Source organism: Anopheles coustani, chromosome 3 (genome assembly GCF_943734705.1).
Source record: "Anopheles coustani chromosome 3, idAnoCousDA_361_x.2, whole genome shotgun sequence".
Taxonomy (NCBI): domain Eukaryota; kingdom Metazoa; phylum Arthropoda; class Insecta; order Diptera; family Culicidae; genus Anopheles; species Anopheles coustani.
Window position 1 is genome coordinate 39,610,832 of NC_071288.1, and position 21,888 is coordinate 39,632,719.

Consider the following 21,888-nt stretch of genomic DNA (forward strand, 5'->3'; position numbering starts at 1 on the left):
GTGACAGCACGTTACCCCAGATTTAATTGTCAGGGAAAGCAAGTGTACCAACCTTAACATAAATGCACCTTTGCTTAAAACGGCATAAAACGTAAACATCTTTTATGCTTGGTTAGATCTGCGCTTGGTGATATTCGGTAAGTTTTACCAACGAATTATCATTAGTAAATAGAGTTAATGGTGAAACTTTGTGATTAAATTGCAGAAATGGAAGACATGTATGAAAATTCTTTAATGAACAGTTGGCCTACAAAGAAGCCGAAAAGAAAAGTGAGTATGAAATCTGAAGTTCTCTGTTCATTTGGTATGTAGCTTCGCTAAAAGCGCGAATGCTTCTTTCTAATTATTAACTTATTAAGAACTGGTTTCCTATCTGAACGAATTGAAATCAAATGTGCTTCCGTGCATGTTTTTATTTTAGACGGACATGAGTCAAGAGGACTGCCTCTACTTCATACATCTGTTTAAAAAACACGCGTGTCTGTGGCAAAGAACCCATAGTGACTACAGAGATCAAGTCAAAAGACATAAAGCTTGGGAGGCTATGTCGCAAATAACAGGATACTCGAAAGGGGAATTAAGACACAAATGGGATTCCCTTTGCAGTTCCTTCCGACATTACCGAAGAATTCATAATAAATCAAAAAAGTTGTTGGGTAAGTGCATTGAAATCGTAAGTTACGGGTAAGAAATCTCAAGCAGCTGAAATTTACCCTCTACTTTTAGGTTCGAAAGATGCGCAGCATCCAAAGTGGTTTGCCTACAAAGCGTTAAGTTTTCTTGATCATCAAGTCCAACATGACAAACCTCCGTCGCCTGGCGTGAACTCTGAAGAAGATACGGTAAGACTTTCAGCCTCAGCACGGACTTCCATCTAATAAATCCAATCTAATCTAGCTGTGAATGTTCATACATATAACGATAACCGAGATAGAATATGTGACGGCTGGTAAAATTACCTGCTTGTATACAACAACTTTATTTTTCGGGTGAAGTTTAACTTCCCTGGGTAGTTATCCCCTGGGGTGTGACTCTTGGCAGTGATGGCAGTATCATCTGCATATAGGTATATCTGCGAGCTTTGTAATTATGGGGAATCCGCCGTGTATAGAATACATAGCTAGGGTCGCATAATGCTCCTGCCGCAATATTGTTTGGGCTTGATTTCATGTGTGGAAAGATCGTTATAGCATGTACTTATCAACCAGTTTCGCCAGGTAATGAGAAACCTGGAATGAGTGGAACTTATGGACAGGTCGGTCGTGCTACACACTGCCCAATGCCTGCTCAACGCCCAGGATAACAACAGCGGCGGACTTAGCGACACCATTTTTCTCGTCCATATTAATCTTTAACCTCCGGAGCTGATGCGTCGTTCACGGCCTGCTCGAAAGTCAAACTGGTGGTGGTAATAACTGGAGGTCTGGGAGAATTGCATCTCATAGCAGACAAGAGAGCGATATTTTTCTTTTAAATACGAAAAAATTCTAAATGGGGTAGGGTGCATGTCAAACAAGCGTCTCCTATCCCTTTATAAGACTTTACATACTTGTTTCCTTCGTTTTCGAACCATTGCGAATCAAAAGTCATTCAGCCCGTCCTCACATGTGGTGAGAGAAATTATATATAGGATATGTATTTATTATTGATTTACTTTTTTATGTGGCACGATATCCCGTAGTGGGACAAGACGTCTCGTCTCTCCGAAGCCATGGGCACCCGTTATTATTGATATACTACACTGAACAAAACCAACTACACTGGTTTTTGCTGAAGTTGGTATGGACGACCAATGCGGCCGACGAGGTTGTTAAGGAAAAGAATATAAATATTATATTATATTATATGAATTATATTTTATATTGCTATTTAAATAAACTTGTTTTTTCTACTTTAGCAACCGGAAATCGATGACTTTGGAACTTATTTTTTGGAACCAAAACTGGAACCAGAGGTTGGTGGAATACTGACAGGATTTTATCAACTCATTTGTGATAAATGTATTTTATTTTCTTTCATTGCTATTTTAGCCACCGGAAATCGAAGACATACAGATTGAAATGTTAGAGCCTGAAGTGACACCGAAGACAGTGACGTTAGTCAACGTGAGTACAAATTCAGTTAGGAAGCTTTTGGCGTCCATTTATTCACCTACTATTACTACTTATGTTACGCCAGATTTTATTGTTGCAATCAAAATTTTAAACCTTTTCATCTACGTGAATGTTTGATTTTTCTCTTTAATACAGATTCATGACAAAACAGTAGTTTGTAAGACCGTCCCTCAACCAGAAACCAAGAGACCCAGAATACTGCGGAACCTACCAATACAAAACGTGAATGATCCTGAACTGAACTCTTATGCAAGCAAGGAAAAGCCTTTTCCATTATCGGAGGACCCACTACGAATAGGTCGTGAGGATCAACCAACAGCGTCTACCGAGAGGCAAACACCGTTTAGATCATTTGCGAACCTAATAGAGCAAGAACTTTGCCATCTATCTAAAGAGCACGCAGCAATGGCCCAGATGGATATTTATCGCATTATTGGGGAGTACAAATTGAAAGATATACGCCAATGCACATCCAATTCGAATTCGGCTGACAAAAATTTGATGGAATCATCGCCGACGCGAACAGAGATACGGCCCGTTTAAAAAGATTAACTATAACTGTATTAAAACAGATGAGTTGCAAGTTGCAACATACAATAAAACGCTATGTATGATGTAATTATTTAGATGATTGTCAATAAATAAAAATATCACAAACATTTTTGAAAATTCGAAAAACATGGAAAAATCTCTATGAACACGTTGGTCGGAGTAGGTCAGTGCTTTGTCACACGATATTTTATCGGACGTCAGATCCGCAAGTGTCTTAAAATTCTAGTCCCGGGTTTATAAAATTCCATTTGGTTGACAAGTAGAATAGGATACGACCTGCCGATCAAAAGCCTATCGTAATCCATGTGTCAAAAACAAATTTTAGCCTATACCCGAAAATAGCAGCAATTTCGAAGCATAATCTTTTTGACAAGTTGTAATCAGAAAGCGACAACAAAGCGCAATCAACCAAAGCGGTAAGTACGTGTGACTGCATTTTTGACGAATATTTATTGGGTGTGTAGTCATTTATGATTTCTTTATAGGTTCAGCGATGAGTCAACAAAAAACCAACCACAACTATAAAAAGTTTGTAAGTACAATTGCTTGCGAACGATATTTCAAGGGTTTGAAACGAGTTCTGTATGAGCTGATGAGACATTTACCCAGTTTGCATTCCTAACTTGCCTTAACATGCTGAAAATGATTGCGACTGGAAAATGGCTTAGCGCCAAATTTCCAACTCCTTGGCTTTCCTAGCAGCAAACGTGTTTGAAACACATGGATGGTTTCTGATTCGATTCGGTCTTCAAATCGAAACAGCACCGATGCACGGTTGTGACTGCTTGTTGTGGTTTTAGAAAAAAACATGTCGTATAGGTTTTTTTTGTTACATTTAAGAACGTTAAAAAATGCTTGCGTTTAATCGCGATGGTGCGGCAGAGGCCGGTATTGTGGAACAAATCATTGTCAGAATACAAATGCTGCGAGCTTCGAAACGACGCGTGGGCTGAGATAGCAGAAATGGAGAATCTGTTGCCACAAAATGCCAAAAATATGTGGAGTAGACTACTTAGCTGCTATAGGGCCACAAAGGCCTATAGGAAGAAACATCCTACCAGTGCAGGTAAGCTTGTTAGGTTTATATTATAAAATTTTACATTATTTGAATGAAATGAAACTTTGTAGATCGAGAATACGGGAAGATGTGGTTCGGGCTAGAGGCGATGGCATTCGTCGAAAAAAACTCGCAACTCGGCAAGGTCAGTATGATTCAAGCATTGTTAATTTTTCGCCTGACTAAGGAATTTCGCGACCCGCTTACAATTAAGGCTTTGTATTGTTCAATTGTGCGTCCTGTACTTGAATACGCTAGTGTTGTATGGTGTCCCTCAGCCACCATTTGGTCCCAACGGATTGAAAGCATCCAACGAAAGGCAACACGCTATGCCATCAGGCTACTTCCTTGGAGGGCAGGGGACACCCTCCCCTCGTACGATGCCAGGTGTCTGTTGCTCGGCATACAACAGTTGAGTTCACGCCGTAAGTCGGCTCAATGCCTCTTTATTGCAGGATTAATCAATAATCACATCGATGCGCCTAACTTACTGAGTGAGATCCATTTTTCAGCGCCATCAAGAATGCTTCGGCCTCGACATCTTCTTAGGGAAAGTCATTTCCGCACAAATTTCGGACAATCAGAGCCAATCAATGCCATGACCGCAGTTTTCAATGAGAATTCTGATCTTTTTAGTTTTGAAATGTCCCAAGTAACTTTCCGTGACTCTCTGCGTGCGCGTTTTGCCTAGTTATATAGTTCATAAGTGTTCATGTAGACTACTAATGTCCGATGGACCCAATAAATAAATAATAATAATAATAATAATAATAATAATTGTTCCAAACCCCCTGACACTGAACCAACAACTAAATTACTGAACCAATTATACTTCTTACTTCTACATAACGCAACTACTGTATTATGTCTGAGTAATGTAGTCCCCATTTGCACTCGGTAAAATTGAGCCTACACCTAAGAGAAATGGGGTTTCTTTTTTAACTGGATAAAATATTGACTTCAACAAATTTTTGAAAAGTGCTTTTGTAGGTTTTTATTATTCCATTAAATTAAGAATACACTTTCGTTTTTGATAAACATAACTCGACTTTGGGAAACTTGTAATGTAAACATGATGTATGTACTGTGAGGGTCCACGACAGCCGCCGGCTAGAAAATCAGCCCTGCGGGGTTGGAATCCCAACCGAGACTCGGACCCTCCCGTGTACGAAAAGGACTGTGACTAGCCACGTACAGAAAGGAAACAGTCTTGTAAGGCCTTAACGAGGTGGCATGACCAAAGACATTCCTTACGCTAAGAAGAAAAGAAGATGTACTGTGATATCAAAAGGAGTATGTTGTAATGACAAACAAGTTATGAAATAACTTTTTTATTCGTCTATTTGTCTTAACGATGTTGTAGAGAGATTATTCGGTACCAGATATTTTCTATTAGTCCCAATAGCTAAGGACGCTGAAGGCAGACAAAATGGATTATTTGAAAGTTTTGAAAAATGACCAACAGCTTCTCGTGGAGAAGTTCAAGCCATTCTTGATACTGTGTATGCTACCGAATATTGAATAACTTCCCTAAGTAACGTCTCCCCAAATCACTGGAATTTAACTACAGTAGATATCCGACATACGCGGTACTCGACACACGCGGATTCGGAGATACGCGGTTTTCAAAATTTGGCAGTAGATTGAGTTTATAACATCGATGTAAATTCCTGAGATGTACAACCACACTAATAAATATGTAAATTACACATTTGCATAACTTACTCTTTTTATTTCGTTTATTGCAATTTATTTTATTCGAATACGCCTGTATTGCATTCATATTAACGGACAAAGTTTTTTTTTATATTCTATGATACATGTACACAAGAGCTCGATCTCTTAACTCCTAGTATAAACTATGTGTCAAGCAATATTCGAGATACGCGGATTTCTCTGGTCCCCATTATCCGCGTAAGTCGGATACTGACTGTACATGGCACATTTATGGTAGAGAAACAAGCACCAGCCGAATAATAGCGACTGACCGTAGCCAAGGTACTAAAAGGTAAACTGCGATGCAGGGAACATGGAATAGTATCCCGCCGTTGATGACCAAACATATGTTATGTTTTATTCAAATTAAGATGCAGTTGGCGTTTTATTATTTGTGATTTCTTTGTTGGTTCTCCAGATAAACTAAAACTCGTGCGGTCTCCGTGGTTCAATTTTGCGGCCGACCGGTTCCGATTTTCTTTCGACTAGTATTTTTATGTCAAAGTGGCGATTTGTTTACTTTTTGCTCTGTTGTTTGCAACAGATTTTGTTCGTTACTCTAGGTTGAACAATACGCTAAATTCAAACATGAAAATGATCAATTAACTGCAAAACACATTTTGTGGAACTTTGCGTTATTACACGAGCAGGTAGCATTTTTATGTCAAAAGCCAATTTTGGCAGAAAAATACTGGGCAAAGATGACAGGAAAGCCCTCCCCGGTTGACAAAAATTCAAATTTTTTGCAGCTGTCATGTAGTACCAGCAACCCGCTAGGCGAGGTCGCATGCAAGTTGTCCTCCACTTGTGTCATCAGGCCTCGGGCCTGGGTAAAAGGAGGACGTTTTTATATGGGAGCTTGCACGCGGTAGAACGTTGGAGGACGTTCGAGCAGTCAAATAAACAGAGCAAATGGGGATGTGTGCGTGCATCCAGTGGCCCAGAAATTGTAGCTGTGTGAGTATGCTCGGAGGAGTTTAGTTGTGTTTGTGATACCTACCCATGTATGTTTAATGCTAACGAATTTCTTTCGAATTGAAAGGCAACCTCGGTTCATACCTGAAATTGTTTCTTCAACGTAAAGAGTCGCTTTATTCTAAAACGAATTGTACCACTTCTGCACATCCTGGCAAGATCCTCCATTAAGTCTTAATGCGTTTTTCACTTGCTCACGTTTGTTTACGCCGGCATACGAGAAAGAATGCTCTCGGCCCCATGGGACCGACGTAGCGCTTAACGTGTTAACACAATAATAATCTCACTTTAAAATGGGTCCGCTTTTACACTACGTATGAAGGCTTTCACTACATTTTTTATCTTACCAATTCCAATGTCTGTTGTCGCTGAATCCTCCGGAACATTCGCTGAACCCTTCTTCTCCAACAATTCTGATTCCACTTCCACTCTAACTCCTCCAGAAAGCGAAGACGATGCCATTCCTCAACAGTTGCGCGTAGATCATCTAGAATATAGTGTTGTCGTTAGTACGGCTTGCTCTTGACTGAAATATGGGCACCTACCTGAACTTTTCAAGTTTTCGCCGGATCGTCGAGCAATTCTCGCATCAACACATGTAAAACACACGAATGTACATATACGGGTCACCATGTTTCACACACCATGTTGGATCGAAGCGGTACGTTCATTACACAGAAGAGGAAGATAGCAAAAAATAGCCTAGGCGTGTAAGGGAGAAAGCATGCACCAAGTCTTGTACACAACATCCAAAGTATAGGTCAGGGGTGGTTGCGGATCGAGGAAAGTACTCGAAATCGCCTAGCGGGAAGTTTTTCCATGGCAGATTGCTGGGACTCTTGCTGGAACTACATAGTACCAGCAACAATGTCAATTTCTGTCAACCGGGTCGTCTAATAAGGGTATTACTTATGTGAGAATTACCCAATTCTCTCGATTTTCTGCAGGGAAAATGTCATACGATGACAGCTAGGTGAATGGGCACGCTCATTTCACCAACGTGTTTTCCTTCACTCAGACGTCACTCTTTTTTGACAGAGAAATGAATTCGTCATGGCACCAATGGTGACCAGTCTGAAGACCATATGATAGCCTTGTCACCATCGGTGTCGTGGTACAAACGCCTTTCTGTCAAAATAAGGTCTTGGCACCTAGGTTATCAGAAGCGTAGTTCTTCTTGGGCAGTGTGATCACAAATTACGTCTCGGAGTGGAAGTTTACTCAATAGTTTATTTAATGTTCAATTAATACAGTTTTCGGTAGCTCTGTTCCAAAATGCCGAAAGGTTATAATCTAACTATCGATCTAATTAATGGCTACAAAAATCGGCCATATCTGTGGAACAAGTGTGACCCAAAATATAAAAATATCACTGCGAGACAGAAGGGAATCGAAGAGTTGTTAGAAATTTACTCGTTATATGACCCAAACGCAACGGTCGACCATGTTAAATGTAAACTGAATAGCCTGCGCAAATGCTACCGCAAGGAAAAAAAAAAAGTTGACGCCTCTTCAAATAGCGACACAGGAGAGTTTCATGTCCCATCTTTGTGGTATTATGACCACATATCCTTTCTGGATTCGTGTTCCATTCCATCAGCGACTGACAACACCGGAAACGAAAGTGAAGACAACGTTCATGTAGGTTAACTTATTTGTTGATACACATATCGAATCGTCGTACAAGGCTAGTACTGCAAGCCGGTTTTGTTTACAGTATAACGTCGATTTTCCGGGGTGACTGATGATATGGTTCGGGATGATTGTCCATATAAAATGTTTTGTCACATACGCGTTTAATCTTCACCTGTGTAATCAAACCAAATCGATATGACATCTCAATAAAAAGGTATTTGGTCTGAAGTTCAGGTAAACGGAATCTCCCATACAAAATGCATAGGCTACCCGGGTAGGCCAGTTAAACGAATGACAGGTATAAGCCGAAAAATGCAAATAAAAGTTATTTAAATCCCTTTAAAGAGTTAAGCTTTAAAGAATATCAGCATATAAAATCGCTGGGCTGTCAGCCCGCCCGAAAAAATTATTAAATTCATCTAACTTAAGTAGAATGTTTAAAACCACAAAGCACTCACACCTGCCTAATCGATATCCTATGGTGTTTCATAATCTATTGCATACAAAACATTCGTCTATCATCACAACAAAATATAGAAAGCAATCAAGGCTGACCGGACATTCGAGCTCTTGATAATCTCACATCTGCTGAGTTTTTTGGTTGCGGATACTCGTTCTCTAATACAGTATACAGATACAGATTCCTGCTGTCCCAGAACCCCGATGTTCTTCTTTAATTTATATGAATTTTAAACGGTAAAAGAGTAAATGAGGCCCCGGGCTAGATTCTCCTCTTCCTGCTGGTTCACATTTAGCGCCTGAAGCTATGCAAAGCGCGACACATGCATTCGTTTCGAATTTTTGAACGCTAACGGTTCGCTTTAAAGACCATAACGGTTTAAACTAATCACGCAGTGGGGGTTGAATGCGGGTTAATATACTTTTTCATGTTAAGTTACTAGTAAGTAAACTATACCATTCATGATGGACAGCATGAAACAATGAGTTTAGCCGAAGAAATGATTTGGAAACGGCGGCGCGCCCGCAGCGAGCGAAGCGAGCGGACTGCGCTAGGTCTACCGAAAAAGAGAGTTTGTTATAGTTTTGAGAAATAAGGGGGGCCCGTGGGCCCCCCTCATACCGCACCCTTAGGTTGATTGCGTAGCCGAAATTAACGGTACATACTACGGTTCAAATACTCGTAGGTTGAATTTAACGAATTAATGTATCACCAATTGCATACATTCAGTTTAAACGTCCACAAGAGGTGTAGCCACGATCGAAAACATGGCGGCCGGGGCCTCATTTACTCTTTTACCTTTTAAACTTTATTTTTTTCTTCTAGGAGAAGGAAGGTCCGCATGAATCTGGAACAGTAACCACCAAAAATGTAAGCATACATTGTTTGCTGATGATTTCAGAGAACCATACAGGATCAACTCTTACTTTTTGTGCATTTTTTTCACTTTAAAATCAGTTCGATGCTAGTTTAGAAGTTGTCAAGAGCGCGGATAAACCTACGGTTGTAAAACTGACGGCAGTCACGCCACAACTTGATACGACACCGCAGAACCAGTTGGATATCCTGAATGACAACGTACAAAACTCACCACCGCGGATGCAAACATCTGTTCGTTTAAAACGATTGGTTTCACCAAGTTCTGTGCAAGGCCCATTACGAATCGTACGTAAAGTTCCGCCACAGTTGGGACAAACAGTTACCACTACCACAAACCAGTCGTCTGTTAAATCTTTTGTAAACTTGTTAGAGCAGGAACTGAATGCACTTTCTGAAGATTATGCTACAATGGCTCAGGTGGAAATTTATCGGATTGTAGGAGAGTTCAAGTTGAAGGATGTTAGCAGACGACAAGCAAGAATCCAGGTACAAAAGCTACACGTGGATAAACCACAGCCAGTGAGAATACTCACTGTGCAAAAAATTCAAGCCCAACCCGATATTCCAATTGAGATAACTCCGGATTTACCGATTGAGATAAAAACCGAGCCTACAAGTTAATAATAAATGCATTTATTAGATTGGAGGTTTAAGAACAGAACATTGACTTTAACTACCCAACACGCTGATAATAAGATTAGCGGATAAGTGCGGCCATTAAAAGTAATTCAGCAGATCTTTTTTCCTCTATGGGATTCGATGTATTTTTTCTCAAATAAAACATTCAAAATTATTACAAATACATCCAGTACAGCCAACATCGGGTTCACTTTCATATTATGTTTCAATGTTCTTGTCAGCATTCCGATACTAGGATTTCTAGACCGAAACATATGGCATATGTATAAGCCCAGCATAATGAGCAAATTGCTTAATGTCACTGTGGGTATAGTAAAAAAATCAAAAAACCCTTGTGCAAAAAAAAAAAAGTGATATCGAATGTGGCTGGCCGTTTCGAGATCTTCTCGATGATTCAAAACGACGCCACTTCTGGTCTTATCAAACTGGTCACCAATGGTGGCATTGGTAAAGCCACAGTACTGTCAAACGAGAGGCCCGTTGGTGTAACGAGCTCAATTCACCGCAACGAGAAAACTGACAGGTACGTCGAAAAATCGCGATACGCTCAATAAATTCGTATGTAGGTTTGATTATCCGAAACACCCCGGTTCTTCTTCTTCTTCTTCGTCTGCGAGGATTTACACCAGTACGGCTGTTGAATCCAGCTTCCTGGGTCTTCGCCAGCTACTCTGGTGATGTAGACCTCTGTGGATTAAGGACCGGCAACTAAGGCCATATGCCCCAAAACACCCCGGTTAATCGACGACCTACTGTATTAAAAACAGTCTGCTGGGCCAACCTATGCTTTGAAACGAGAAGTGTCAATGTCAGAAAAACGTAAACAATTCGGTTGGGCTTCGCTTGATTTTAAGCTATTGGTAGGTATTTATTCATATCAATATGATTAAGAATACATTCATTTTCGAATTAAATTCCACTGGCATTTCTTTTTTTTTCAGCAATGGAGTGCAGAAATGAAAGTACTACTGAATTCGAGACATTCGCCAGTGTATCGAACAATCAAAGAGCAAAGGAAGAGGTACATCTATTACATCAAGCGTACCATACCAAAAACCTAGTACGGTCTAGTGACAGCGTACCATACCAAATGCAACCCAGCACTTCTGGGTTGGCGTGACGATGGTGCGTTCGAAAGAGCGAAAAATCGGTTTTTGACACCTGATCACACCAGTTTTTTGGTATGGTACGCTTGATGTATTCACGCGGTGAAGCTTGAATATTGGAAATTAAGTTAAATTAATTTTGTTTTCGTAGATGGGATAACAGTTGTTCAGGTTCTCACGGCATAAATGTATCGAAGGTTTATGTGTTTTACAGGGTGAAATGAGCAAAGAGAATACCCTCCACCTAATAAGCCTGGTTAAAAGTTTTGGTTGCTTATGGAACGAAAAGGATCCAGATTTCGAAAATGACCTAAAGAAGACGGAAGCTTGGGAAATAATTTCCCAAGCAATGGATCGCCCGACACATAAGCTGAAACATAAATGGGATAGCATGCGAAATTGTTTCGTTATGTGCCATGCCAAACGTAATTCCAAGTGAAGTCCAGAATCCAGAAAACATTTATTAAAAAAAACTTATCTCATTTTAGATTTGAGCAACATTATAAAACACAAGTGGTTCGCCTACAGTGCTTTGCAGTTTTTGGACAGCAAGTTAGCGAACGATATGCTACAGCAAAACCAACATACAATCGAAGAGACCGACGTTGAAATAATTGACGAGCTCGTGAAAGTAAGTATTATTTATCCTAGAATTTAGACTTGAAGATGAATAAATGTATATCTTTCAGAGTATAACTAAAGATTGTTCTTTGCAATTGATCAACCTCATAAAAAAATATGAATGCCTGTGGAACAAAAAGCGACCGGAATATAAAAACTTATGTATCCGGAACGACGCTTGGAAAGAGATATCCTACACGATGGGTTATGCACCGAACGTTTTGAGAGCTAAATGGCAGAAACTACGTAACTTTCATCGTTCATTCACACACCGATTGGAGAAGAAACTGAAAGATGGTAAGTAAGTTCATTTTTAATAAATCAATAAAAGAAAGGAGTAAAAGAGCATAATTTTTCCTAGGTGTAACACCTTTGAAAAGGCCGTCATGGTATGGCTTTGATGCTATGGGCTTCCTTGCCAATTCTTACGAAAGTCCTCCAAAATGGATAATCTTTTTAAGTGACAACTATAATTATAGTGACAGCGAAACGGTAAGTAACAAGTAATATGCAATCCATTAGTATAAATAAGAATATATTATTGCTTTTCCCTTTTTAGGAAGAGGATAATCAGCTAGAGCCTGAACAGATGTCAACAGCAAATGTAAGCATATTTTTTTTTACTGATAATAATTTCAATTTTGGATAACCGTATAGAAAAATATATTTTTTCAATTTTTTTTTACTTAAACCGAACAGGTTGGTGATTGTTCACCAAGTCCCAAGAGCGCAGATAAACCTACGGTCGAAAAACTAACGACAGTCACGTCACAAATCGAAACGAAACCGCAAAGCCACTTGGATGTCCCGATTTTCAACGTAAAACACTCACCACCGCGCGTGCAAACATTCCTTCGTTCAAAACGTTCGGTGCAAGACCCATTACGAATCGTACGTAAAGTTCCGCCACAGTTGGGACAAACAGTTACTTCGGTCACAAACCAACCGTCTATAAAGTCGTTTTTGAACTTGTTAGAGCACGAACTGAATGCACTTTCTGAAGATTATGCTACAATGGCTCAGGTGGAAATTTATCGGATTGTAGGAGAGTTCAAGTTGAAGGATGTTAGCAGACGACAAGCAAGAATCCAGGTACAAAAGCTACACGTGGATAAACCACAGCCAGTGAGAATACTCACTGTGCAAAAAATTCAAGCCCAACCCGATATTCCAATTGAGATAACTCCGGATCTACCGACTGAGATAAAAAGTGAACCTCCAAGTTGAAACGAAATGGATACTGACTGTTTTAACACGTTCCGTACCGCGTCACCCAAAAATGGGTGACAGCAGTTTTAGTTCTAAAAAGTTTTTGACCCATAAATAAATGAAAATGCAACATAAAATTTATAGTTATATTAAAATTAAGTTATTTGGTAAGCTAAGTTTTTGCTTGGCCTCCGAAAACAATCGGTTTAACAAATAGGGGCTGTCTCAACCTGTGGTCACAGCTGTGCGCAAGGTCTTGCAGTTGCGTTTTTTTCCCATGGGAGAGATAGGGGCTGTCACCGACGACGCAAGACCTTGCGATTTCTGTACTAAAAATCAAACGAGTTTGATTCTTGCCGCAGAGTCTTGCGTTTTTATATGTCAATAGTAAATATTGCTCCTAGTAGATTTTAATTAGATTCCCGCCCGCTAGGCAGCTCGAAATATCGTCCTCAAAACGTCCTCCATTTTTGTATGGGGATGAAACAAAAGGAGGACGTTTTTCGAGCAATCGTCCTCCTTGTCCTCCTCACCATACAAAACTGCTCGATGTTTGTGTCATGGAGGACGTTTTTGAGGACGATTTGCTCGAAATTGCCTAGCGGGCGGTTGACAGAAATTGACATTGTTGCTGGTACTATGTAGTTCCAGCAAGAGTCCCAGCAATCTGCCATGGAAAAACTTGCTGGTACTACATGACAGCTGCAAAAAATTTGAATTTTTGTCAACTCGAATTTTTACTCGAATAAGTGGTACAGTCTGTTCTCGAGTTACGCGGTTCTCGACTTACGCGGATTCGGAGATACGCGGTTTTCAAAATTTGACAGTAGATTGGGTTTATTACATCGATTTAAATTCCTGAGATGTACAACCACACGAATAAATATGTAAATTACACATTTGCATAACTTACGCTTTTTATTTCGTTTGTTGCAATTTATGTTGTTTGAATACGCTTGCATTGCATTCATATTAATGATCAAAGAAAAATTTTGAATATTCTATGATACATGTACACAAGAGCTCGATCTCTTAACTCCTAGTATAAACTATGTGTCAAGCAATATTCGAGATACGCGGAAATTCGAGATACGCGGATTTCTCTGGTCCCCATTATCCGCGTAACTCGGGAACAGACTGTATATTCAAAACTTAATATATTTTTTGGGGCAGAAAACTTTGCTTGTTTGACAGTTCAAAAACGCAAACGCCTTGCGCAAAGCTGTAACGAGGGGTTTGAGCAGCACCCTGCGAACGGTTTTGCTCGAATCAGTTCATTTTACAGGCGAGGGGTAGGGAGAATCCCACCTCCGCGACCCTCTACTGTGGACAAGAACAAGATAGTTACTATTGATGCTATGCCCTGACTCTTTCTTCCTCATTGGGTCATGCATTTGTGGTTAACGCGGAATAAAAATCGGTTGATGGTGTGGGTGAAGCGGAAGGCATATGCATGGTATGCGTGTTTAGGATTCTCTTTCAATGCTTTCTGCTGTGTGCAAAAAGAGCATGCCTCAAATGTGCTCTGAGTTTTCTATGTTATTGGCACAGCTGATTGCTGAGCAATGTAGACGTCTCCAGATTTAAATTCGATTTCAAATATCAAGTTAGAAATTAGTAGCAATCGCTATACGGTTCTGTTTGTTTCAATAATGTGAATGGCGAAAATTATTGGAAAGGCTCTGGCTCACTTCTATGAACCGGAATCCGATGGACCTTTATTCATGCTGACGGCATTATTGCGGTGGTTGCGTTAATGTGAAGACGCATTACTACCGTATTTCAGCCCATTGCAATTAATTATTTTTAATCGTTTTTTAATGTTGTTCTTTCATTTATTCAATTCTATAGTGAAAAGTACGGAAAACAAAGTAGAAGAAGAAGTTAAACGAAAAATAAAGAAATTACATAGTTTCATGTATGCAATTTCAATCCATCAGCTTCACTCAATTTCATTCCGCAATCAAAACAATATCCCATGCATGTATCGAACACATACACCATTCATATCATTGACATCGAACAGCTGTGAGCGAAACCATCCGTGCTTACACCTGAGCGGAGCATAGTCGTGCGCCGTGATGGGAGAGAGAATGGAACGTCATGGAAAACGATGTCCATTCCTCGTAGGTTAATATTGGATGTTAAACCTCGGGCATCGACAACTGACAAATAGCCCAGAGTGATTATTGCACTGACTTATCCTATCGAGACAACATGACGACAAAATAGTAGAAAAAGACGCATTGGTGAGAATTGAAGACTAGCTGGGAGAAAGAGTGGGGCTGGGCATAGTAGAGAGCGGAATAAGAGAGTAACTATGTTTTTGTTCTTTTTTTGCCTCGCGCGCTTGGTGTGCGTGACACCTCTAACTCAACGTTGTGTGCGTGTAATCCGACCCCCCGTTAAGCGGAAATCGGGGGGTCCGAAAGAAAAAGGCAAAAAAATGCTCGATTTTCAGTGTACCGCCGTTCGCTGGGGGGCTACCGTACAAAACTGCTCGATGTTTGTTTCACGTAGACTAATTTGCTCGAAATCGCCAAGCGTCCCAAATGAAGCTACCTGAAAATATACAAACAGTTGCCAAAATGTCTAGAAACAACAAAGTTGTCAAATCAGTAAAAACATAAACAATTCGGTTAGACTTCGCTTGGTTCGTAGGCTGTCGGTAGGTTTTTATCACAAGATGGTTCAAATAACATTCCATTTCCAATTAATTATCACAGAAATTTCATTTATTTGTCAGCAATGGAGTGTCCGGATGAAAATACTACTGAATCCGAAGTATCCTTCAGTGGATCCAATGATCTGAAAAGAAAAGACGAGGTATGAATCATAGTTGTGGAAATTCAGTTGCACATTAGGCTTTTTTGCTTTTAGCAGCTTTTCTATTTTGTTTTTCTCTCTGCTACCATGTTTGCTCATGTCCGTTAAGCTGTAATTAACAGAAAATTGTGTGTTTTTGCAGGGTGAAATGACCAAAGAAAATACCCTCTACCTAATAAGCCTGGTTAAAAGCTATGGATGCTTATGGAACGAAAAGGATCCGGATTTCGAAAATGAGCCTACTAAAACTGAAGCTTGGCAAAGGATTTCCGAGGCGATGGGACGCTCAGAAGGGGAGCTGAAAACTAAATGGGAAACCATGCATAGCTGCTTCGTTACGTGTCACGCCAAAAGTAAGTTCATGTGTATGGAAATGTCTAGAAAAACATACATACACAAATTACCTCATTTTAGATTTGAGCAATATCATAAAAAACAAATGGTTCGCCTATAATGCGTTGCGGTTTTTGGAGAGCAAAATACCGCACGACGAACCCAGAGACGAACCTGAACAAAAAGTCGAAGAGAATAATAGTGACACCAATGATGTGACAGTACGAGTAAGTATTACTCAACCAAAAATAAAACAAGGGTTGAGAATTACAATGTTAATACATTTCAGGGAGGTATGTCTGAGGAACGTTCATTGTGCTTAATTAATCAGATTAAAAGCTATAAGTGTTTGTGGGACAAAAATTGTCCAGAATATAGAAACTATGCTAATAAAATAGTAGCTTGGAATGAGATATCCCAAACGATGGGTATTCCCACGCATAAAATAAAAATGCAATGGAATAATTTGCGAACTATGAACAGACATTATGTAGGAAGGATGGAGAAAAAATGGAAGAATGGTTAGTAGCTTCTCATCTTCCTTTTTAGAAAATTGTTAAAATTTGTTCTACGTTTCCTTAGGTTCTAGTTCGCGTAAACCTAACTGGTTTGCCTTTGACGCTATGCGTTTCATTAATGTAACCCGCGAATTCTTACCAAAATGGGAGAAGGGTTTAAACGAATGGCCGTATTCGCATTCTGACGAAACGGTAAGATAACATGATATTTTCAAGCGTATTGCGTTTACTAATTGCGCTTACTTTCTGCTTGCAGGAGGACGAAGATGCACCACAGCCAGAGTTAGTGAACGTCGGCAACGTAAGTAAAGACTTTTCGTGTTAACCATTCAAATAGGTTCCTATATGAGAACTTTAGAAAACGATGTTTATGTTGTCCTTTTTCACAGACTGGCAATGATTCAGTTCCCATAAAGAGTCCAGAGAAGCCTCCGATGGAAAAGCTAACGAAAGTCACGCCACAAATTCATACGACGCCTCAGAACCAGCCACACATTCCGAACGGTATCGCACAAAATCCCCAAACACGGACGCTTCGCCCTGTACGAGTTAAACGTTTGGTTCCATCAGGTTCGGCGCAAGATCCATTACGAATCGTACGTCAGGTTCCGGCACAACTGGGACAACCAGTTACCGCTGCCACAAATCAAACGTCTGTAAAGTCTTTTGTGAACTTGTTAGAGCACGAACTGAATGCACTATCTGCCGATTATGCTACAATGGCTCAGGTGGAAATTTATCGGATTGTAGGAGAGTTCAAGCTGAAGGATGTTACCAGACGCAACGCAGCATCTGCACAGCTTGCAAAGACACGGCCGGTGCGACAAGTTCAACAGGTACAGCAACGAACGAATAAAATACAGATGGTGAAAATAACCTCGGGGCAGCAATCGACAATTCGGCCCAAGAAAATAATTCCGTTAAACCAGCATGTGCCGGTTGTGCCAAAAACAGAGCGTACAAATCTACAAGGAAACGATGATAAACTGGAGGTTTTAATGGAATGTGAAGAAGCCTGAATGTAAGGCCACCTTCTTAACGTGCCGTCTCAACAAAAACTATCAAAATGTATGTTGTAGCATCCAAAGTTGATGTTTATTTCGCATTCTGTAGGACGACGAAAAGCCGAAAAGCCGATGAACCATGGACCGAGCACAGGCGAACCTGAAAATTTTTTGATAAAAATGCTTGAAATAAAAAGGCCACGAAAATCTTACTAAATATAATAATGCTAAGTAAAAAAAAAGCATGTGTACAAAAGAAGAATGAAACTTCGAGAATGTGGTTGTAACTAAACTTGGAAAGTGTTCAAAATTAAACATGAAAATTATGAAAAACAATGAAAATGTATCGTGTGTGAAAATGTGAATAAATGATCATGTTTTACTACTACATTAGTAACTGTCGTTAACAGCTATAATTTTTATTACACCGCTTAACCAACGAACAAATGCTCCATTATACTTTATTACATACGACAGATTTGACTCCAACAGTATAACGCGTGAAAAACTCTATACATTTCAAATGCCCTCCAGACAATCGAGAAACCAATTTCCTCCAATGCTCTCATTTCAGAACACTTTGTGGGGACTCTTTGTGCGAGCCTTTGACAGCTGGCTCTAAATTAGGTCATTTTGCTGTAGAGCTGTAACTTCGAAGTGTATAATTCTGTCGACCAAATCCAAATTTTCAAGTACACACTGACTTCCTCGTGCAGTCCGTGCGGGTAACATATGTGACTTCGGGGGTGAAAAGTACGCTCGCGTGCCGCTGTTGATTTTTGGTCGCTGAAAATATGGCGCCAAATTTCCATCGACTAAACACGTGCCGTCGCTCAACACGAATCATCGTTTACATTTTTTCCTACGACTAGAACTATCAACCGACCCGGCGTGGTGAGCGTTTAGCATAAAAATTTCAAGTTTCTGCCACGTTGCGAATTTCATGGTTGGAATGTACCCCTCGCCGGGCGCTGTGTTAGTCATACCCCCTCCCCATTTTCGGGTGGACATTCAATCTCTATCCACTGGGCTAAAGAGGCCATGTCGTCAGGTGGTACGAAATTAAACGGTACCATCGTCGTTCTGCTCGCTAAATGTTCCGTAATGGTATGGACTCCCTGCCTAACTGCCTGTAGAAAGTGTAGCGTCAGCATTTTGAACTACCTTGACCACTTCCGTCCCATGTGTTCCGTCTTCGATTATTTATGGGCGCAGGGCGCTTGGCGTAGGGAACCGCGTGTGTGCATTTTCGGTGCTACTTTTAATGCTTTATAAAATATGATTCACGCATGGTAACTTATCTTTTCGCGTTTATGTATAAAAAATCCTTCGGTGCTCTTTGGGAAGTGTGACCGTTTTACACTGCTCGCTTTTTTGTAAATTTCGCCACGTTTCTAATGTACCTGAACATAGCTCATCTCTAAAATTTCAAATATCGCATCTTTTGTTATTATGTTTTGATTATTATTATAACAATTTAATTTCGTGTTTACGTTACATTGTACACCGTGTTACATTCTGAAACCGATTAATTTAAGTACATCTTTGTTATCTCACTAATGCTACCTCATTGAAATACCTATTTTATATTTTCAACAACGTATAATGATCCGGGGAGTACTTTTGGCATAACTTCTGTGCTCCTCTTTATTTATTTATTTATTTTTTTTTTTAAATTTAAAATTGTTTGCTTTACAAAGTCCTTTACTTAAACCTAACCGAGAGAACATGAAAACACAGACGAAGGAAATGAGCGCAAGTAAAAGATAGAGGAAATAGGATAAGAATTAGGAAACGGTGGACAAGAGCTTTACTTATAAGTAAAGTTTATTTTGATTGGTTACGGAAAAATTATTTATGTTGTTTTTCATTGCACACAAATTGTTGATTGTACGAAAAATGAATCGGTCAAAATTCGATAAGAACATGTCTTTACTTTTGCCTTGCTTCAGTGTAAATTCGTACCTTTCTTTAGCAATAAAATAGTCGTTTATTCATCCGAAGTAGGGAAGGGATACAAACAAAGCGTTCGATAAATGTTGAGGAAATTCGACCGTCTTCAACCCAATTCATATGACCCAAAGCTGATTCCAATCAAAAGAGCCAGGCACGGAGCAACATGAACTTCATACAACACAAGCAATCAAAAGTTCTGTAAAATACATTAACGTTGTAAATAACCCGATGCAAATCTCGTAATCCAAACTCCGCAATGGTTCTCATGACGAATCATGGGGCAGACGGAAACATCCAGCCAGGGTATACCAGACGTTTGTATACAAATAAACGAAAAGTTAATTAAAAACTGCACCCAGCTGTGAGCGGGAAAAGTGAATTTCAAATGAAGCAAGTTGATAATCGGCCATCGGTGGCTCAGTTTCCGCGAGCACGACTATTTTTGTGATAAAAACATGCTTGATTGCAGGAGTGGAAGGTTGTTTACGGAAAAAACTTGCCTGTTGCAAAGATTCTCCCTTTGTTTTGCGTAGTTTCCATCAAACAAATAAACAAAACTCATGTTCAGGACACATGCAATTCCTTTGATGTTTCATTCGTTCCAGCTAGTCGCGTTCTCTACATCCATGACCTGCTGCGAGCGACTTACACGTTTCCCGCGCAGAATAGCAACGTTGAACTAATTAAATATTTCTATTCCTCCAAAAGAGTCAGCCGGAAGATTTACGAGAAAGTTTCTCTGAGCCTCCTCGAATGCTTGAATGCTTCTTCGAAGACAATACCAGAATCCTGGAAGTTTTATGCTCAGATGTTTTTACTCCATGCTCCTATAATGAGCCTTTACCGTAAAACTTGCACATAAAATTTGATAATGTCCTTAAGATGAGTTCCGAATGTTTTTTTTGTACATTGGCCCGCAGGATGCATTTGTGTTGCTCGAGTCCATGTTTTCGGATGGATGAAACTTTTATTACGCTTTCACCAAACCTCGCCCATGCACTTGACCACCGTGCTGTATTCAGTTGAACGCTACAGTATCGATTTAATTCAATTTTACGAGGATCGACGCTGTTTGCAGGTACTAAATAATTAATTCATTTTAATGGAAAATCTTTTAAGTGTTTTTTAACATCGCGCTTTCAATATGGATTGCTCAGCAGCCACCTGAAAAGTATATTCCGGACATCCTGTGCGGTTTGTTGATTTTACGTGTACGCTACGAAAGAAAACGGACGGATGTCGAAAAAACAAAGTGTGCACGTTCCGCCGCGACGAAGGTACGACTGATTTCGAATGCCGACGGAAAATGATTTCCGGTGGAAATCGCAGTAGACATCTTCGGGAATCGCGAACATTTTCCGAATGCTCACTATGTCCCCCTCGAACGATTCCCCTGTGAAATGAATTTCCACACATTATTGACGACATTCGTGCGAAGGAAAATGCAAGCTATTTCTCCGATTGTTTAGCAGGACGACGAAGGACATCGTTTGCTATTTGAACACGGCATGGAATTTCCCCTTCGGTTGCTAGGTAAATGAACAGCTGGGCGAATCGAGCACCACAAGCACCAGCTATAAAGATGCGGTACAATGTAGTATGCAAACAAGTTAAACATTGCATGCTACTTGAACGTTATCGTAGATGAAAACGAAGAGTACGATTATGTTGCAGTAAACATAATCACATGTAGTTTAGAGACATTCTATTTTACACAATAAGCGGTGATATTAGGTGAATGAAACATTATCACTATGTTTTTTTTTCAAATGCATGAGAAATTGTCAAACCGTTTGTGTATTATTTATTACATCCTATTCGAAAGTTTTCATAAGCATTTTATTCCACTACTTCAGCAACAGCTTGAAAATACACATATTCAATTAACTTTGTCGATGGACTCAAAATGCACCGCCCAAGGTTGGTGCGGGTGCATTTGCAACTCGAATAAAGTTTAGCAGCCTGCCAGTGATCAGCAGTCTGCAAGCCATGGGCCAATAAATAATAAAACTTTCATCCTACACTCTACAGACAAGCCATAAGTGTAATCGTTTCGTGAGGGAAGAAAGCTCTTCCGTTTACTAACTAACCAACAATTGCAGTTCCTCATGTTAACACGTTATGATGTAATCGAGGCAATTTGTCGTTTCATCTTTCCAACACACACGGATTGGTAACAACAAGGAGACGCTTATTTCGCACATCTATTATTTGGGAGTGCTAATTGTGGTCCGTGTTTGTTCAGGAATCATTTCCCTTTGCGCCAAGCTTTTCGGTCGGAAACGGAA

The 21,888-nt window shown here is 39.9% G+C and overlaps 4 protein-coding genes across 10 annotated transcripts; all 4 read left to right on the forward strand.

Annotated features, from left to right (window-relative positions):
• Window positions 1–19: 19 nt before the first annotated feature.
• Window positions 20–2,725, forward strand: LOC131258551 (uncharacterized). The gene is made up of 7 exons (XM_058259892.1): window positions 20–137; window positions 206–270; window positions 422–656; window positions 727–842; window positions 1,898–1,954; window positions 2,031–2,105; window positions 2,250–2,725. Exons 2-7 carry the CDS (start codon window positions 208–210, stop codon window positions 2,655–2,657), a joined length of 954 nt encoding a protein of 317 aa, XP_058115875.1. The 5' UTR covers window positions 20–137; window positions 206–207; the 3' UTR covers window positions 2,658–2,725.
• Window positions 2,726–3,008: 283 nt separating this feature from the next.
• Window positions 3,009–10,195, forward strand: LOC131272544 (uncharacterized). Of its 3 annotated transcripts, none has more exons than XM_058274305.1 (6): window positions 3,009–3,082; window positions 3,152–3,198; window positions 3,507–3,732; window positions 3,795–3,868; window positions 9,338–9,379; window positions 9,467–10,195. In XM_058274305.1, exons 2-6 carry the CDS (start codon window positions 3,160–3,162, stop codon window positions 10,007–10,009), a joined length of 924 nt encoding a protein of 307 aa, XP_058130288.1. In that variant the 5' UTR covers window positions 3,009–3,082; window positions 3,152–3,159; the 3' UTR covers window positions 10,010–10,195. The 3 variants fall into 3 exon arrangements, with proteins under 3 accessions (XP_058130288.1, XP_058130287.1, XP_058130286.1); XM_058274304.1 differs by having other exon boundaries at window positions 3,010–3,082; window positions 9,335–9,379; XM_058274303.1 differs by lacking the exons at window positions 3,009–3,082; window positions 3,152–3,198; window positions 3,507–3,732; window positions 3,795–3,868 and adding an exon at window positions 7,600–8,055 and having other exon boundaries at window positions 9,335–9,379.
• Window positions 10,196–10,846: 651 nt separating this feature from the next.
• Window positions 10,847–13,092, forward strand: LOC131258451 (uncharacterized). Of its 3 annotated transcripts, XM_058259773.1 has the most exons (8): window positions 10,847–10,887; window positions 10,969–11,048; window positions 11,348–11,558; window positions 11,622–11,764; window positions 11,823–12,051; window positions 12,116–12,246; window positions 12,314–12,358; window positions 12,454–13,092. In XM_058259773.1, the coding sequence occupies exons 2-8, from the start codon at window positions 10,971–10,973 to the stop codon at window positions 12,979–12,981; spliced, it is 1,365 nt and encodes a 454-aa protein (XP_058115756.1). In that variant the 5' UTR covers window positions 10,847–10,887; window positions 10,969–10,970; the 3' UTR covers window positions 12,982–13,092. The 3 variants fall into 3 exon arrangements, with proteins under 3 accessions (XP_058115756.1, XP_058115757.1, XP_058115758.1); XM_058259774.1 differs by lacking the exon at window positions 10,847–10,887 and having other exon boundaries at window positions 11,331–11,558; XM_058259775.1 differs by lacking the exon at window positions 10,847–10,887 and having other exon boundaries at window positions 11,000–11,048; window positions 11,285–11,558.
• Window positions 13,093–15,568: 2,476 nt separating this feature from the next.
• LOC131272512 (uncharacterized) lies at window positions 15,569–17,946 on the forward strand. 3 transcript variants are annotated; one of them, XM_058274265.1, is made up of 8 exons: window positions 15,569–15,631; window positions 15,690–15,789; window positions 15,932–16,142; window positions 16,204–16,349; window positions 16,412–16,643; window positions 16,705–16,832; window positions 16,897–16,941; window positions 17,030–17,946. In XM_058274265.1, exons 2-8 carry the CDS (start codon window positions 15,712–15,714, stop codon window positions 17,657–17,659), a joined length of 1,470 nt encoding a protein of 489 aa, XP_058130248.1. In that variant the 5' UTR covers window positions 15,569–15,631; window positions 15,690–15,711; the 3' UTR covers window positions 17,660–17,946. The 3 variants fall into 3 exon arrangements, with proteins under 3 accessions (XP_058130248.1, XP_058130250.1, XP_058130249.1); XM_058274266.1 differs by having other exon boundaries at window positions 15,607–15,631; window positions 15,710–15,789; XM_058274267.1 differs by lacking the exons at window positions 16,412–16,643; window positions 16,705–16,832 and having other exon boundaries at window positions 15,571–15,631.
• Window positions 17,947–21,888: the final 3,942 nt, after the last annotated feature.

Bases quoted from the DNA above. Each gene is read 5' to 3' on its own strand.
- LOC131258551 (XM_058259892.1), top strand. From the start codon at position 208: ATGGAAGACATGTATGAAAATTCTTTAATGAACAGTTGGCCTACAAAG. The intron at 657-726 runs GTAAGTGCATTG...CTCTACTTTTAG, and splicing joins TAAATCAAAAAAGTTGTTGG to GTTCGAAAGATGCGCAGCAT. The intron at 2,106-2,249 runs GTGAGTACAAAT...TCTTTAATACAG, and splicing joins AGACAGTGACGTTAGTCAAC to ATTCATGACAAAACAGTAGT.
- LOC131272512 (XM_058274265.1), top strand. From the start codon at position 15,712: ATGGAGTGTCCGGATGAAAATACTACTGAATCCGAAGTATCCTTCAGT. The intron at 16,143-16,203 runs GTAAGTTCATGT...ACCTCATTTTAG, and splicing joins CGTTACGTGTCACGCCAAAA to ATTTGAGCAATATCATAAAA. The intron at 16,942-17,029 runs GTAAGTAAAGAC...CCTTTTTCACAG, and splicing joins AGTTAGTGAACGTCGGCAAC to ACTGGCAATGATTCAGTTCC.
- LOC131258451 (XM_058259773.1), top strand. From the start codon at position 10,971: ATGGAGTGCAGAAATGAAAGTACTACTGAATTCGAGACATTCGCCAGT. The intron at 11,049-11,347 runs GTACATCTATTA...TGTGTTTTACAG, and splicing joins ATCAAAGAGCAAAGGAAGAG to GGTGAAATGAGCAAAGAGAA. The intron at 12,052-12,115 runs GTAAGTAAGTTC...AATTTTTCCTAG, and splicing joins GGAGAAGAAACTGAAAGATG to GTGTAACACCTTTGAAAAGG.
- LOC131272544 (XM_058274303.1), top strand. From the start codon at position 7,690: ATGCCGAAAGGTTATAATCTAACTATCGATCTAATTAATGGCTACAAA. The intron at 8,056-9,334 runs GTAGGTTAACTT...TTTTTCTTCTAG, and splicing joins AAAGTGAAGACAACGTTCAT to GAGAAGGAAGGTCCGCATGA. The intron at 9,380-9,466 runs GTAAGCATACAT...CTTTAAAATCAG, and splicing joins GAACAGTAACCACCAAAAAT to TTCGATGCTAGTTTAGAAGT.